General features: G+C 46.9%; 1 protein-coding gene across 2 annotated transcripts; it reads right to left on the reverse strand.

The window, feature by feature from the left end:
- Nucleotides 1-1,354: 1,354 nt before the first annotated feature.
- On the reverse strand, nt 1,355-4,882 carry LOC123147478 (kelch repeat-containing protein At3g27220). Of its 2 annotated transcripts, none has more exons than XM_044566736.1 (7): nt 4,548-4,882; nt 4,250-4,447; nt 3,487-3,713; nt 2,862-3,032; nt 2,527-2,632; nt 2,012-2,218; nt 1,355-1,890 (listed from the first exon to the last, which is right to left on the reverse strand). In XM_044566736.1, the coding sequence occupies exons 1-7, from the start codon at nt 4,707-4,709 to the stop codon at nt 1,687-1,689; spliced, it is 1,275 nt and encodes a 424-aa protein (XP_044422671.1). In that variant the 5' UTR covers nt 4,710-4,882; the 3' UTR covers nt 1,355-1,686. The 2 variants fall into 2 exon arrangements, with proteins under 2 accessions (XP_044422671.1, XP_044422669.1); XM_044566734.1 differs by having other exon boundaries at nt 4,250-4,467; nt 4,548-4,880.
- Between the last annotated feature and the right edge of the window lie 5,759 nt (nt 4,883-10,641).

The following is a 10,641-nucleotide window of genomic DNA, read 5'->3' on the forward strand; positions in this document are numbered from 1 at the left end:
CTCGTGTCCGTCTTGAAGATCAACTTGGTCTCAAATGGGAATTTCGACCATTCAAATGGAATTACCATCATACTTGTACCAGTACTTGCAAAATGAAGTCGACACATCTCTGTGGTGGGAGTTGGTGACCATGCAAGTTGCCCAGCGACGACAACGACGGCTCGTCGGCGGCCAGACGCGCGCCACCGCCAAACCGGCCGGGCGTCTAGGGCACAAAGGAGGTCAGATTTTACTAATGAAGGTGATAAGCTGCCAGTGCCCTGCGAATGCTGGCAAAGTTTAGGCCTGAATGCCTCGGTCACTGTCATCCAGCCAGCGCGTCATCCGCCAACTGCACTAGGAAAAGTATAATGTAACAAAAAATTAGTAATGTTATTATTGGTCCAATAATTGTTCTAGTGGGCAAACTAGTTCTTGAAGAAAAGGTGCAGCAATGGTTGGTGCTGGAATTGTGTTGTCAAGGCTACTGCCGCCCTAAACAAATAATTAAATATGCAAATAATTTGTCATGGTTACCTTTTTCAAATCATTATCTTTACAGAAAGATTGAAATCAACGATCATTGCTTATGTGTGCTTGAAGAATTAAATTCCAAAAGAGAGATATATGACATGGTCAGAAAATGGGAAGAGTCTTCATAATTTGTAAAAGGCAGTAAGACAAAAAAAGGATCTTTGCCATATCAATTGTAATAATTGTCTCAAGGCAAACGTGTGAGGAAAATATCAGCAAAAAATGATTCATTTTCAATAGCAAATTGTAAAAGGCAGCTAGCTATCTCAATTGTTAAAGGCAAGTACGCAACCACAGCCCACAACCATGTATGAACAACAGTAATGGATGTGTCTTGAGCAATGAAAAAAAAATAGCATGCTATGTCAAAATAGCGTAGCTCTTAAAATCCGCTATAGCGAAGCCATGTCATGCAATAGAGGATGATTGTACACTAATTTCATTTAGCGGGACATTGCTCAGAAGTCAGAACGCTATGGCGTGCTATTCAAATCGGTGACCTCGAGGTATTTAGATCAAAGTGCATCATAACGTTTACAGATTAGCCAAAAAGCAAAGGGGAGAAGCAAATTCAACACCATTCTGTTTGTACAGCTAGGAAGAAACTTGGTCATATAATAGCTTTCATCCATTCAATATTAAATATTTCCAGCGAAGAACATATCCTCCACAAAAGTTGCTAGTTGATAACCTCTACCGAACGGCAAGATTGTTGCCAAAGGCTGCTTTCGGTTGTTTGAATGAAACACATCTCCAAAATCCAGCTTCCAATTCCAAACGTGAGAACCACAACAAGTAAACAACATTAAGAACTGAACAGCAGAAAGTTTGCAAGGACTGCTGGGAACGCCATATCAATTAGAAAATGGAGACAGGCACACATATATGATCCACAAGGAACTTCTGCATAAGGCAGCACTGCTTACAAGGCTAAAATACTCTGCCAAATTTGAAGCCGGTTTCCTAGAAATTCAGATTTGTAGTGATACTCAAGATAGGTACAGTATTCACAATGGTGAAGCAGAATACAAGTCAGCTCGTAGGAACTCTAGCTGCTCGAAAATGGGAACACATATACTCCCTCCGTCCCAAAGTAAGTGTTCAACTTTGTACTAACTTTAGTACAAAATTGTACTAAGCTTGAGACACTGATTTTGGGACGGAGGGAGTAGGTTAAGAATATACAGAAACCTCTGGTTCAAACATTGGACACCAGACGTGCAGTTTCGTTCTCCACATAGAACCAACAACTTTCTTAGGACTTGGATTATCAGGTCCCCTATCCCTCTGCCCAGAAGTGAAATAGAGCCAACCATCCCAGTAACCAGCTAAGGCTGTCTTGATCCGGAAAGGCATACGACCAATGACTGACCATTTCTGCAAAAAATGGCATGGCAAATGTTAAGCCACTTAGTCATGTCCTAATATTCAGAGGAAAATAATCATAACATAGCTAATATGAACAAGCAAAATAATTTACATATAAGATAGAACACACCAATGTTTCCAAATCAAACCGGAAGACTTCACCAACAAGAATCATCTTTTTGGTGATAGGGTGCTTCTCGGTAGTTCCGCCAACAATTACTATGGAGTTATTAACAACGACCCATGCAAATTCTATGTGGGAATCTGGCTTTGGCATTGGAGACAGTTGCTTCCATTTAGCTTCATTGTCTAGCATATACACATCACCATAAACAACCTGCAAAACAATATCTAACATAATCATGCTTCTGGTAAAAACTTTAGCGACAGACCGTGAATCAAGACTATCAGTTATTGCACAACAATAGGTTAAAGCCTGAATACAAGAAAGCACATTTACTAGGTGCAGCAACGCTTTTTGTTAGAGAAAACGTATGAGTATTCAACTTTCCCGTGTATGCTTTATATTGTACGTTACTAAGCATGGAAAAATGCATATCTTGGTTGCAAAATAGAGAAATGTCGTGTACAGGAAGCACTCTTATATTTCAAGGTTTGATGTTATATTAGCATGCACATACATACCTCATGCCTCCTTGCGCATTTAAAAATAGGTGACCCTGGTTTAGGCATGAAGTCTCCCTCTTGACCACCAATCACAAAGAGTTTGTCGTTAGCAACAACACATGCCCTGCCAAAAGATGGATGTAAGAAATTATCGACATATTTGTTCATCTGAAAATAATTCTAAGAAGTATCCCCTATCCACGGAGAGGGTGCCAATAGTACTACAAATCAATGGATATTTAGTCTTCAAGCACAGGACACCTATTTTTATTCTTAGAAAGCTTAGAAAGAGGTGAATATCTCAATGGGCAATTGCATATAAATAATGCATAACAATAGCCACACAAATTCACCTATGAGGTCCACCACGTGGTATCGGTATTTCAGCTCGCCACTCATTCTCCAATGCTTTGGCATCCTTCACAGCAAGGCTCCAGTGCTCTAATCCAGGTTCATGGCGGTCTTCTTTGCCACCACCCATCACATGAAGCCGCCCACGCCAAAGTTGAGTAGCTGGTGCATACCTACAGCATGTTATAGAGTAAGCTTCGGATCTTGATAGTTATAACAGCATATAGTATAAGCATGGACCATTTCATAGCTCCAGCATTATAGCTGCAGTCAAAACAGGGCCAATGGAGCATATTGAATGAGATTCTAGGAGTATGTCTGAACAAACTGTTAACAATATCAAGCTAAGAATACAGTAGTACAATTTGACTCACGGGATATGAGCGAATATCAGTTACGGCATTATCATGGCACTAAATTACAAACGAACATGATTGCCACTATTGGATTATGCAACTGTCTTGCCTCTTGTGTGTGATAAACAGTAAACTGGATAAGCAATGCTTGAACAGAATAAAGTCAGAAGGAACATATAGATATTGATAGCAGCCAAAACGAATATTACAGCAACGCATATGCACCAATTTTGAGTCTATTGAACAGGTAATTATAGGCTGAAATGCATACCTAGGAACAGGTAAAGGAGGCAATTCGTCCCACTTCCTTAACTTTGTGTCTAGAACAAAATTACGGCTCACAGCTGGCCGACACTGTGGACCAAATTGTCCAGACACTGCATAGATGTATCTCCCATCTGAGGCCATCCCTAAATGTGAATTTGACATCTTGGGCATATCAAACCTTCCAGTCCATGTGTTAGAAGTGAAATTGTACACATCCACATGAGAATGGACCTGAAATGGCGTGAAGCAAAGCAAAATATCACAAATGGGGTTCGTGTCAGCCTGTGGCCGCGGTAACCATTTGCCAAACAAAACATAATCAGACTTGCTTTACTTCTGCTGAAGCATCAGTTGTAAACTTGTGATTCAAATCCAAATATACAGTTAGTCAGCTACTATTTTAACCTTTACACTACTGGTAGTAGCAGTTTTCAGCACAAGTCTGGAGTAGATCAAATTAATTTACAGCTAATACTTGCAATGTTAAGTTGTTAACCGTCCTTCGTAATATCCTGCGTTAGAATTCTACTCCAGAGTAGGGCGGTCGCAGGATATGAGATTGCTCAGCTATATGATTTGCTTGCTTCATCCATAACAGGGCACTGCTGAGCATTTACCAGCGGCGGCTAGGAGTACGAGTAATCATCTCATCTCAGTTCTCAAGTGTGAAATCCTACTCGCTATATATATATAAAAAAATAGAGGTTAAGGAACAACGAGGCAACAACTCTGCAGTCTGCACGAAGTGAGTGATTTGAGTTACTCACATGGTCGAGGCTCCCGTACCCTGCGACGACGTAGAGGAGGTCCCCGATCTGCACGGACGCCCCGTCAAGCCGGGGAACGGGCGCCGGCGGCATCTCCTCCCACTCCCAGTGCGGCGCCGGCAGGTCCGAGAACGTGGCGTTGAGGTGTCTCACCGCCGGTGATCCATTGCGAAGCTTCGTATCGTCAATATTACCCTCCTTTACCTGCACACGAGAGACTGAACGGTGGCGCGCGTCCATGTCAAGGCAACGTCGATGAGAACCCAAGTAGAGTTGGGCGGGGAGGGTGGTTAGCTACCGTCTTGGAAGAGGAGGAGACGGCCGGGCTGATGGCGGAGGAATAGGAGAGGAAGTCGGCAACGAATGCGAGAGCGAGGAGGAGCGCGAGGGCGAGCGGCACGGCGAGCCGCGGGGGGAGGGGCGGCTTGGAGCTTGTGGTTGGCGGCGCCGGCGCAGCCATGGTGGAAAGGAATCGGCGTGTGCCGTGTAGGAGGGGAGAGCCGGCGTCATTGGCGAGATAAAGGCGGTCGGAGCGAGAGACGCTGCCCGGTGTGAGAGGAGGGGAAAATCGTTGGCGGCCGCCGGAGCGTGGGCGGGTGAGCCCGCGGTTTCCTTGTTAGGGCAACTCTAAGGACGCATTTGGTTGCGGTTGCCAGTCTTTTCTTTTTAGCAATCGGTACAGACCTAAGCGCTCATATACGCGCGCATACACTCATCCCTATGAACGCACACACGCACACCCTATCCTTATGAGCACCTTCGAGAGACTGAACCGGCATATCATTTTGAGATTTTACGAAGTCACCGTAGGCGCCTTGTAGTCGATGGGAATGTCTCCTCCCACTAAAAGTGTATCGCCGGAATTCTTGAAATAAATTCAGGATAAATGCAAGCACCAGGATTTGAACCCTGATGGGTTAAGGATATCACTGTCCACCTAACCATCTCAACCAAAGGTTGGTTCGCGGTTGCGGTTGCCAGTCAAGTCCGCGTGGAATGAAAATGGGCTCTACGTTCACTGTTTGGTCCGCATAGTACGAATCTTAAAACATTTCTTAGGTAGGCCCATTAGAAACGGCCAAATCGGTCATTTCTTTTTTTAATGAAGATGAGCTAGATCCAGCGTAAGTAGTGGGTTCCATTGCACAAGAGAATACAAGAGGGATGTGAGCACCTGATATCTTCTCCTACCTCTGGTAACCTTCTAATTCTTGTCTCTTCCGATCTATATAACGATGTTTCGATTTAAGATAAGCTCTACACGAAAAATATGCACATAAATGTTGTCGGATCACGGGTTTCGGCAAAACCCTTAAGGTTCGAACACTGGGGTGCGCGCGAAGATCCCCCTACCGATCCACGTCCTAACTCAGCTGAGATCTTACGAACTAACTCAACGAACTCGCAACACAAAGGACATATGATTTATACTGGTTCGGGCCACCGTTGTGGTGTAATACCCTACCCCAGTGTGGTGATGGTGGATTGCCTCTGGGGCTGATGATGAACAGTATAAGGGGAAGAACAGCCTCCTGAGGTTGAGGTGTTTTTGTGCTTGGTGAACTTGTGTGTGTGAGGATCTGATTCACCCTCTCTCCACCGATGGTGGTGGCTAGCCCTATTTATAGAGGCTCTGGTTCTCTTCCCAAATATTGAGCGGGATGGGAGCCAACAATGGCCAATTTGAAAGGGGACAACTAGTACAGTTTATCTTGACAAAAATGGTCTTCGCCTGCAAAAGGCTCTGGTGGTGACGCCGCCTTGAGCTCCATGGTGACCTCCGTCTTGCCGTCCTTCTGATCTTGGTCTTGTTGCACCGATATAGAAACCTTTGCTTGATGCCTCGGTACTCCGCGCCTGCGCTTGTCCCCTTAGCACCAAAGAGAAAACAAGGACATTGTGCGCGCTGGTGCCCGCCTGGTCTCGATCGTCACTGCTTACGTCATGAGAACCTCACAAGGTTTGTCGTGCCTTGATCTCTCCGCCCCTCGTGAGCCTGCCTGGCGAGGCCGCTCCTGAGAAGGTCTTGCATCGTCCGCCTCGCGAGGCTTGGCCCCTCGCGAAGGTCTTGAATGCCTTATTGATGAGGATGGGCCATATAGGCCTGCTAGCAAAGCCACGCCGTCGGCCGCAGGCAAGCAAGTTGTAACGCCCCGAGACCGATGTGCCAGGTGTCTTCCAGTTATTTCACTGTCGTTGCCTTGTCATGTGTATGCGTGTCATGCATTTCATATCATGTCATCATATGCATCGTATCGTCTCATGCATCCGAGCTTTTCCCCGTTGTCCGTTTTGCATTCCGGCACTCCTATGTCCTCCGGCGTCCCCTTTTGCCTCTTTTCGTGTGCGGGTGTTAAACATTTTCGGATTGGACCGAGACTTGCCAAGCGACCTTGGTTCACTACCGGTAGACCGTCTATCAAGTTTCGTGCCATTTGGACTTCGTTTGATACTCCAACGGTTAACCGAGGAACTGTAAAGGCCTTGTGTGTGTTGCAGCCCAACACCCCTCCAAAGTGGACCAAAACCCACCAAAACCCCCTCCATCCTCTCGGTCGTTCGATCACGATCGCGTGGCCGAAAACCGCTCCTCATTTGGACTCTCTTAGCTCCCTCTACCTATAAATAGGTGTTTCCCCCTCCATTTTTGCGGATGAAACCCTAGCCTAGCCTCCCCCGCCGCCACCGGACGCGTCCGAGACGCCCGGACATGTCCGCCGACGCCGACCGACGAATCAATGTCTGCCACGTCAGCGCTGCCGCCCTCTCTCTCCTCCTCCACCGCGCCAGCCACCGCGGCCCGCCCAGGCCCGCACGGAGCCCGCTCGAGCCCATCGGGGCCCGTTCGCGCTGCCACCCGCTCCCACTCGCCGGAGCTCGCCTTGCTCCGCCGCCCTGCCTCCCGTGCTGGCCGCGGCCGCCGCCGCCCGCCTCCCGTGCCGGCCGCGGCCGCCGCCGCTAGCCGCTCCAGGCCCCGCGCCGTGCACCCGAGCGCCCCACGCCGCCGCCGAAGCCCGACCCCCTCCGCTGCCGCGCCCCCGTGCCTGCCCCGTCGCGGTTCGCGCCGCTCGCCGCCCGCGCGCGCCTCCAGCCGCCGTTCCCTGCCGCGCCGCCCGCTGCCATGGCCTCCCCGCGCCGCGGCTGCACCAGCTCCGGCCACCGGAGCTCGTCCTCGCCGCAGATCCGGTCTCCCCTCGCCGAATCCGGCCACCCCCGCCAACTCCGGCCATCCTCCGATGAGATCCGCCCGGGCGGATGAGATCCACCAGTTCGGCGAACCAAACGTGCCCACGCCCGTCCCGGATCGCCTCGTCCCGCATCTCCCCGTCCACTTCTTAGAGGGTATAATTTTCACTGTCCCCGAAGTTTCCAGATTCATGTGCCCATATTCATCGCATCATAACTTTGCATCCGTAGCTCTGTTTTGGGCGTGTAGCATATCAAATTGTTCGTCTGGATGTGCACTTCATTTCATTCCATTGCACCATGTTCATTTGAGTTCATCTTGATGCCCTAAATGCTGTTGCAAGAGTTCTATGTAATGTTAGGTGCTGATTCTTATTAGTTTATGGACATTTGTCATTTTTGCCATGATTAATGTGTGCTGCATATGAGTATGAGCTCTGCATGTGTTTTGTTATATGCCATGCCATCTTTACAGGGGTGTATGCCATGTATTTTTGTGATCAATGTGGTGACTAGCACTAGCATGCAAAGTAGCTCTCGTGATGTTGCTGATTTCAGGGACTTAGAATTCCTCCAAGTCATTTCCCTGGTGTTATTTTTATGCCATGTATTCATGTTGCTACAGAGTGATCCATACCTCTTTTGAGCATGTTCAGTAAGGATGTTTTTGAGATATTGTTATGTTCTATCCATCCATGTCTTTGTTTGCAATTATGGAGTGCCATAGCATGACTCAATCTTGCTCTACTTTTGCTATAAAATGTTTCTGGCAGATTGTTTACGTGTTAATCAATTTTGCCGAGGTTGTTGTAGTTGATCCATGCATGCTATGATAGTGTTCTTGCCATGGTTAGCTACTTGATCATGTCTTCTTGCTGGGTGTATGCTTAGTTTGTCATGCAATGCCTTGTGGTGAGTGCATCGAGCTCGTTAACATGCCTTCATAACTCTGTTTATGCCATGTCCAGTTTCTGCTAAGTCTGAATCTGTTAACGGAACTTGCTATGTTTACATGGGTGCCATCATATATTCTGATCCTTTTTGGCTTATAGTCAGTAAGGGATTTTTGTTATATGCTTTGAGTAGTTTTATGCCATGCCTTGCTTTGCCATGTAATGTTCCTGTAGCATGTTGTTATCTTGCTCTAAACATTGCTTCCTGATGTTAATTCCTGACATGTTATTTTCACTAAGTCTGAGATGTTGTTATCTTTTGCATTTTTGCCATGCTTGTTTGAACCTGCTATTGTGTGATTTAGCCGTAGCTCAGTGTTCATCTTTTGTCAAGCATCTTGAGTGGATCACTGCCATGTGCTTTGTTGCTATGTTGGAGTGTAGTAGCTTAGTTTCTTGTTGCATTTTAGATGGCATCATGTTGTTAATCGCAGGATTGTTCCATTCTTGTCTTGCTTGCCATTTGCAAACCATGCATCCGATTCCGGTGATCTTTATATCGATTTCGACCGAAATCAACTCATCTTTCCAGCGGCACTCTTGGTTTGCCAAGTTGAGGCCTGGTTCAATCTTTTCCTTCCGGAGCACGCATATGCATTGCATATTACATCCCGCATATCATGCCATGTTTTGCATCATGTTGCTTGCGCATTGCACCGTGGTTGATTGTTGTTTCCTTTGCTTGTGTTCTTGCCTTGGGTAGAGCCAGGAGACGAGTTCGTGTTCAAGGAACCGTTGAGTATGCTTACGAGGTTCAAGCTTTCGTCTACTCGAAGAACTTTGCAGGCAATATGACCATACCCTCGAAATCACTTCTATCTTTGCTTGCTAGTTGCTCGCTCTATTTCTATGCCTATGCTGCGATACCTACCACTTGCTTTATCATGCCTCCCATATTGCCACATCAAACCTCTAACCCACCTTGTCCTAGCAAACAGTTGTTTGACTATGTTACCGCTTTGCTCAGCCCCTCTTATAGCGTTGTTAGTTGCAGGTGAAGATGGAGTTTGTTCCATGTTGGAACATGGATAATTGTTGGGATATCACAATATCTCTTATTTAATTAATGCATCTATATACTTGGTAAAGGGTGGAATGCTTGGCCTTTTGCCTGGTGTTTTGTTCCACTCTTGCCGCCCTAGTTTCCGTCATACCGGTGTTATGTTCCTTGATTTTGCGTTCCTTATGCGGTTGGGTTATAATGGGAACCCCTTGATAGTTCGCCTTGAATAAAACTCCTCCAGCAAGGCCCAACCTTGGTTTTACCCTTTTGCCACCTAGCCTTTTTCCCTTGGGTTCTGCAGACTCAAGGGTCATCTTTATTTTAACCCCCACGGGCCAGTGCTTCTCTAAGTGTTAGTCCGAAACAGAGCCACTTGCGGCGCCACCTCGAGGAAACTTGAGGGATGGTTTTAGTTGTACATAGTGTTCATCCGGTGTTGCCCTGAGAACGAGATATGTGCAGCTCCTATCAGGATGTCGGCGCATCGGGCGGTCTTGCTGGTCTTGTTTTACCATTGTCGAAATGTCTTGTAACCGGGATTCCGAGTCTGATCAGGTCGTCCTGGGAGAAGGAATATCCTTCGTTGACCGTGAGAGCTTGTGATGGGCTAAGTTAGGACATCCCTGCAGGGTTTTGAACTTTCGAAAGCCGTGCCCGCGGTTATGGGCAGATGGGAATTTGTTAATGTCCGGTTGTAGAGAACTTGACACTTAACTTAATTAAAATGCATCAACCGCGTGTGTAGCCATGATGGTCTCTTCTCGGCAGGGTCCGGGAAGTGAACCCGGTGTTGGAGTTATGCTTGAACGTAAGTAGTTTCAGGATCACTTCTTGATCCCTTCTAGTTCATGAACGTGCTTTGCCTTCTCTTGTCACTCTCTTTTGCGTAAGTTAGCCACCATATATGTTAGTGCTTGCTGCAGCTCCACCTCATACCTTTTCCCTACCCATAAGCTTAAATAGTCTTGATCGCAAGGGTGTGAGATTGTTGAGTCCCCATGACTCACAGTTTACTTCCAAAACCAGTTGCAGGTGTCGTTGATACCCATGCAGGTGATGCAACCGAGCCCAAGGAGGAGCTAGATGAAGATCGTGTTCGCTGTGTTGTTTCGTTTCCAGTTGATCAGTAGTGGAGCCCAGTCGGGGCGATCCGGGATCTAGCATCAGGGGTGGTCTTCTTTTATTTTGGTGTCGTAGACGGACCTTGATTGTATCTGGATGATGTAATGCTATATTCATGTATTGTGTGA

The sequence above is a fragment of the Triticum aestivum genome, chromosome 7A (assembly GCF_018294505.1).
Source record: "Triticum aestivum cultivar Chinese Spring chromosome 7A, IWGSC CS RefSeq v2.1, whole genome shotgun sequence".
Taxonomy (NCBI): Eukaryota; Viridiplantae; Streptophyta; class Magnoliopsida; order Poales; family Poaceae; genus Triticum; species Triticum aestivum.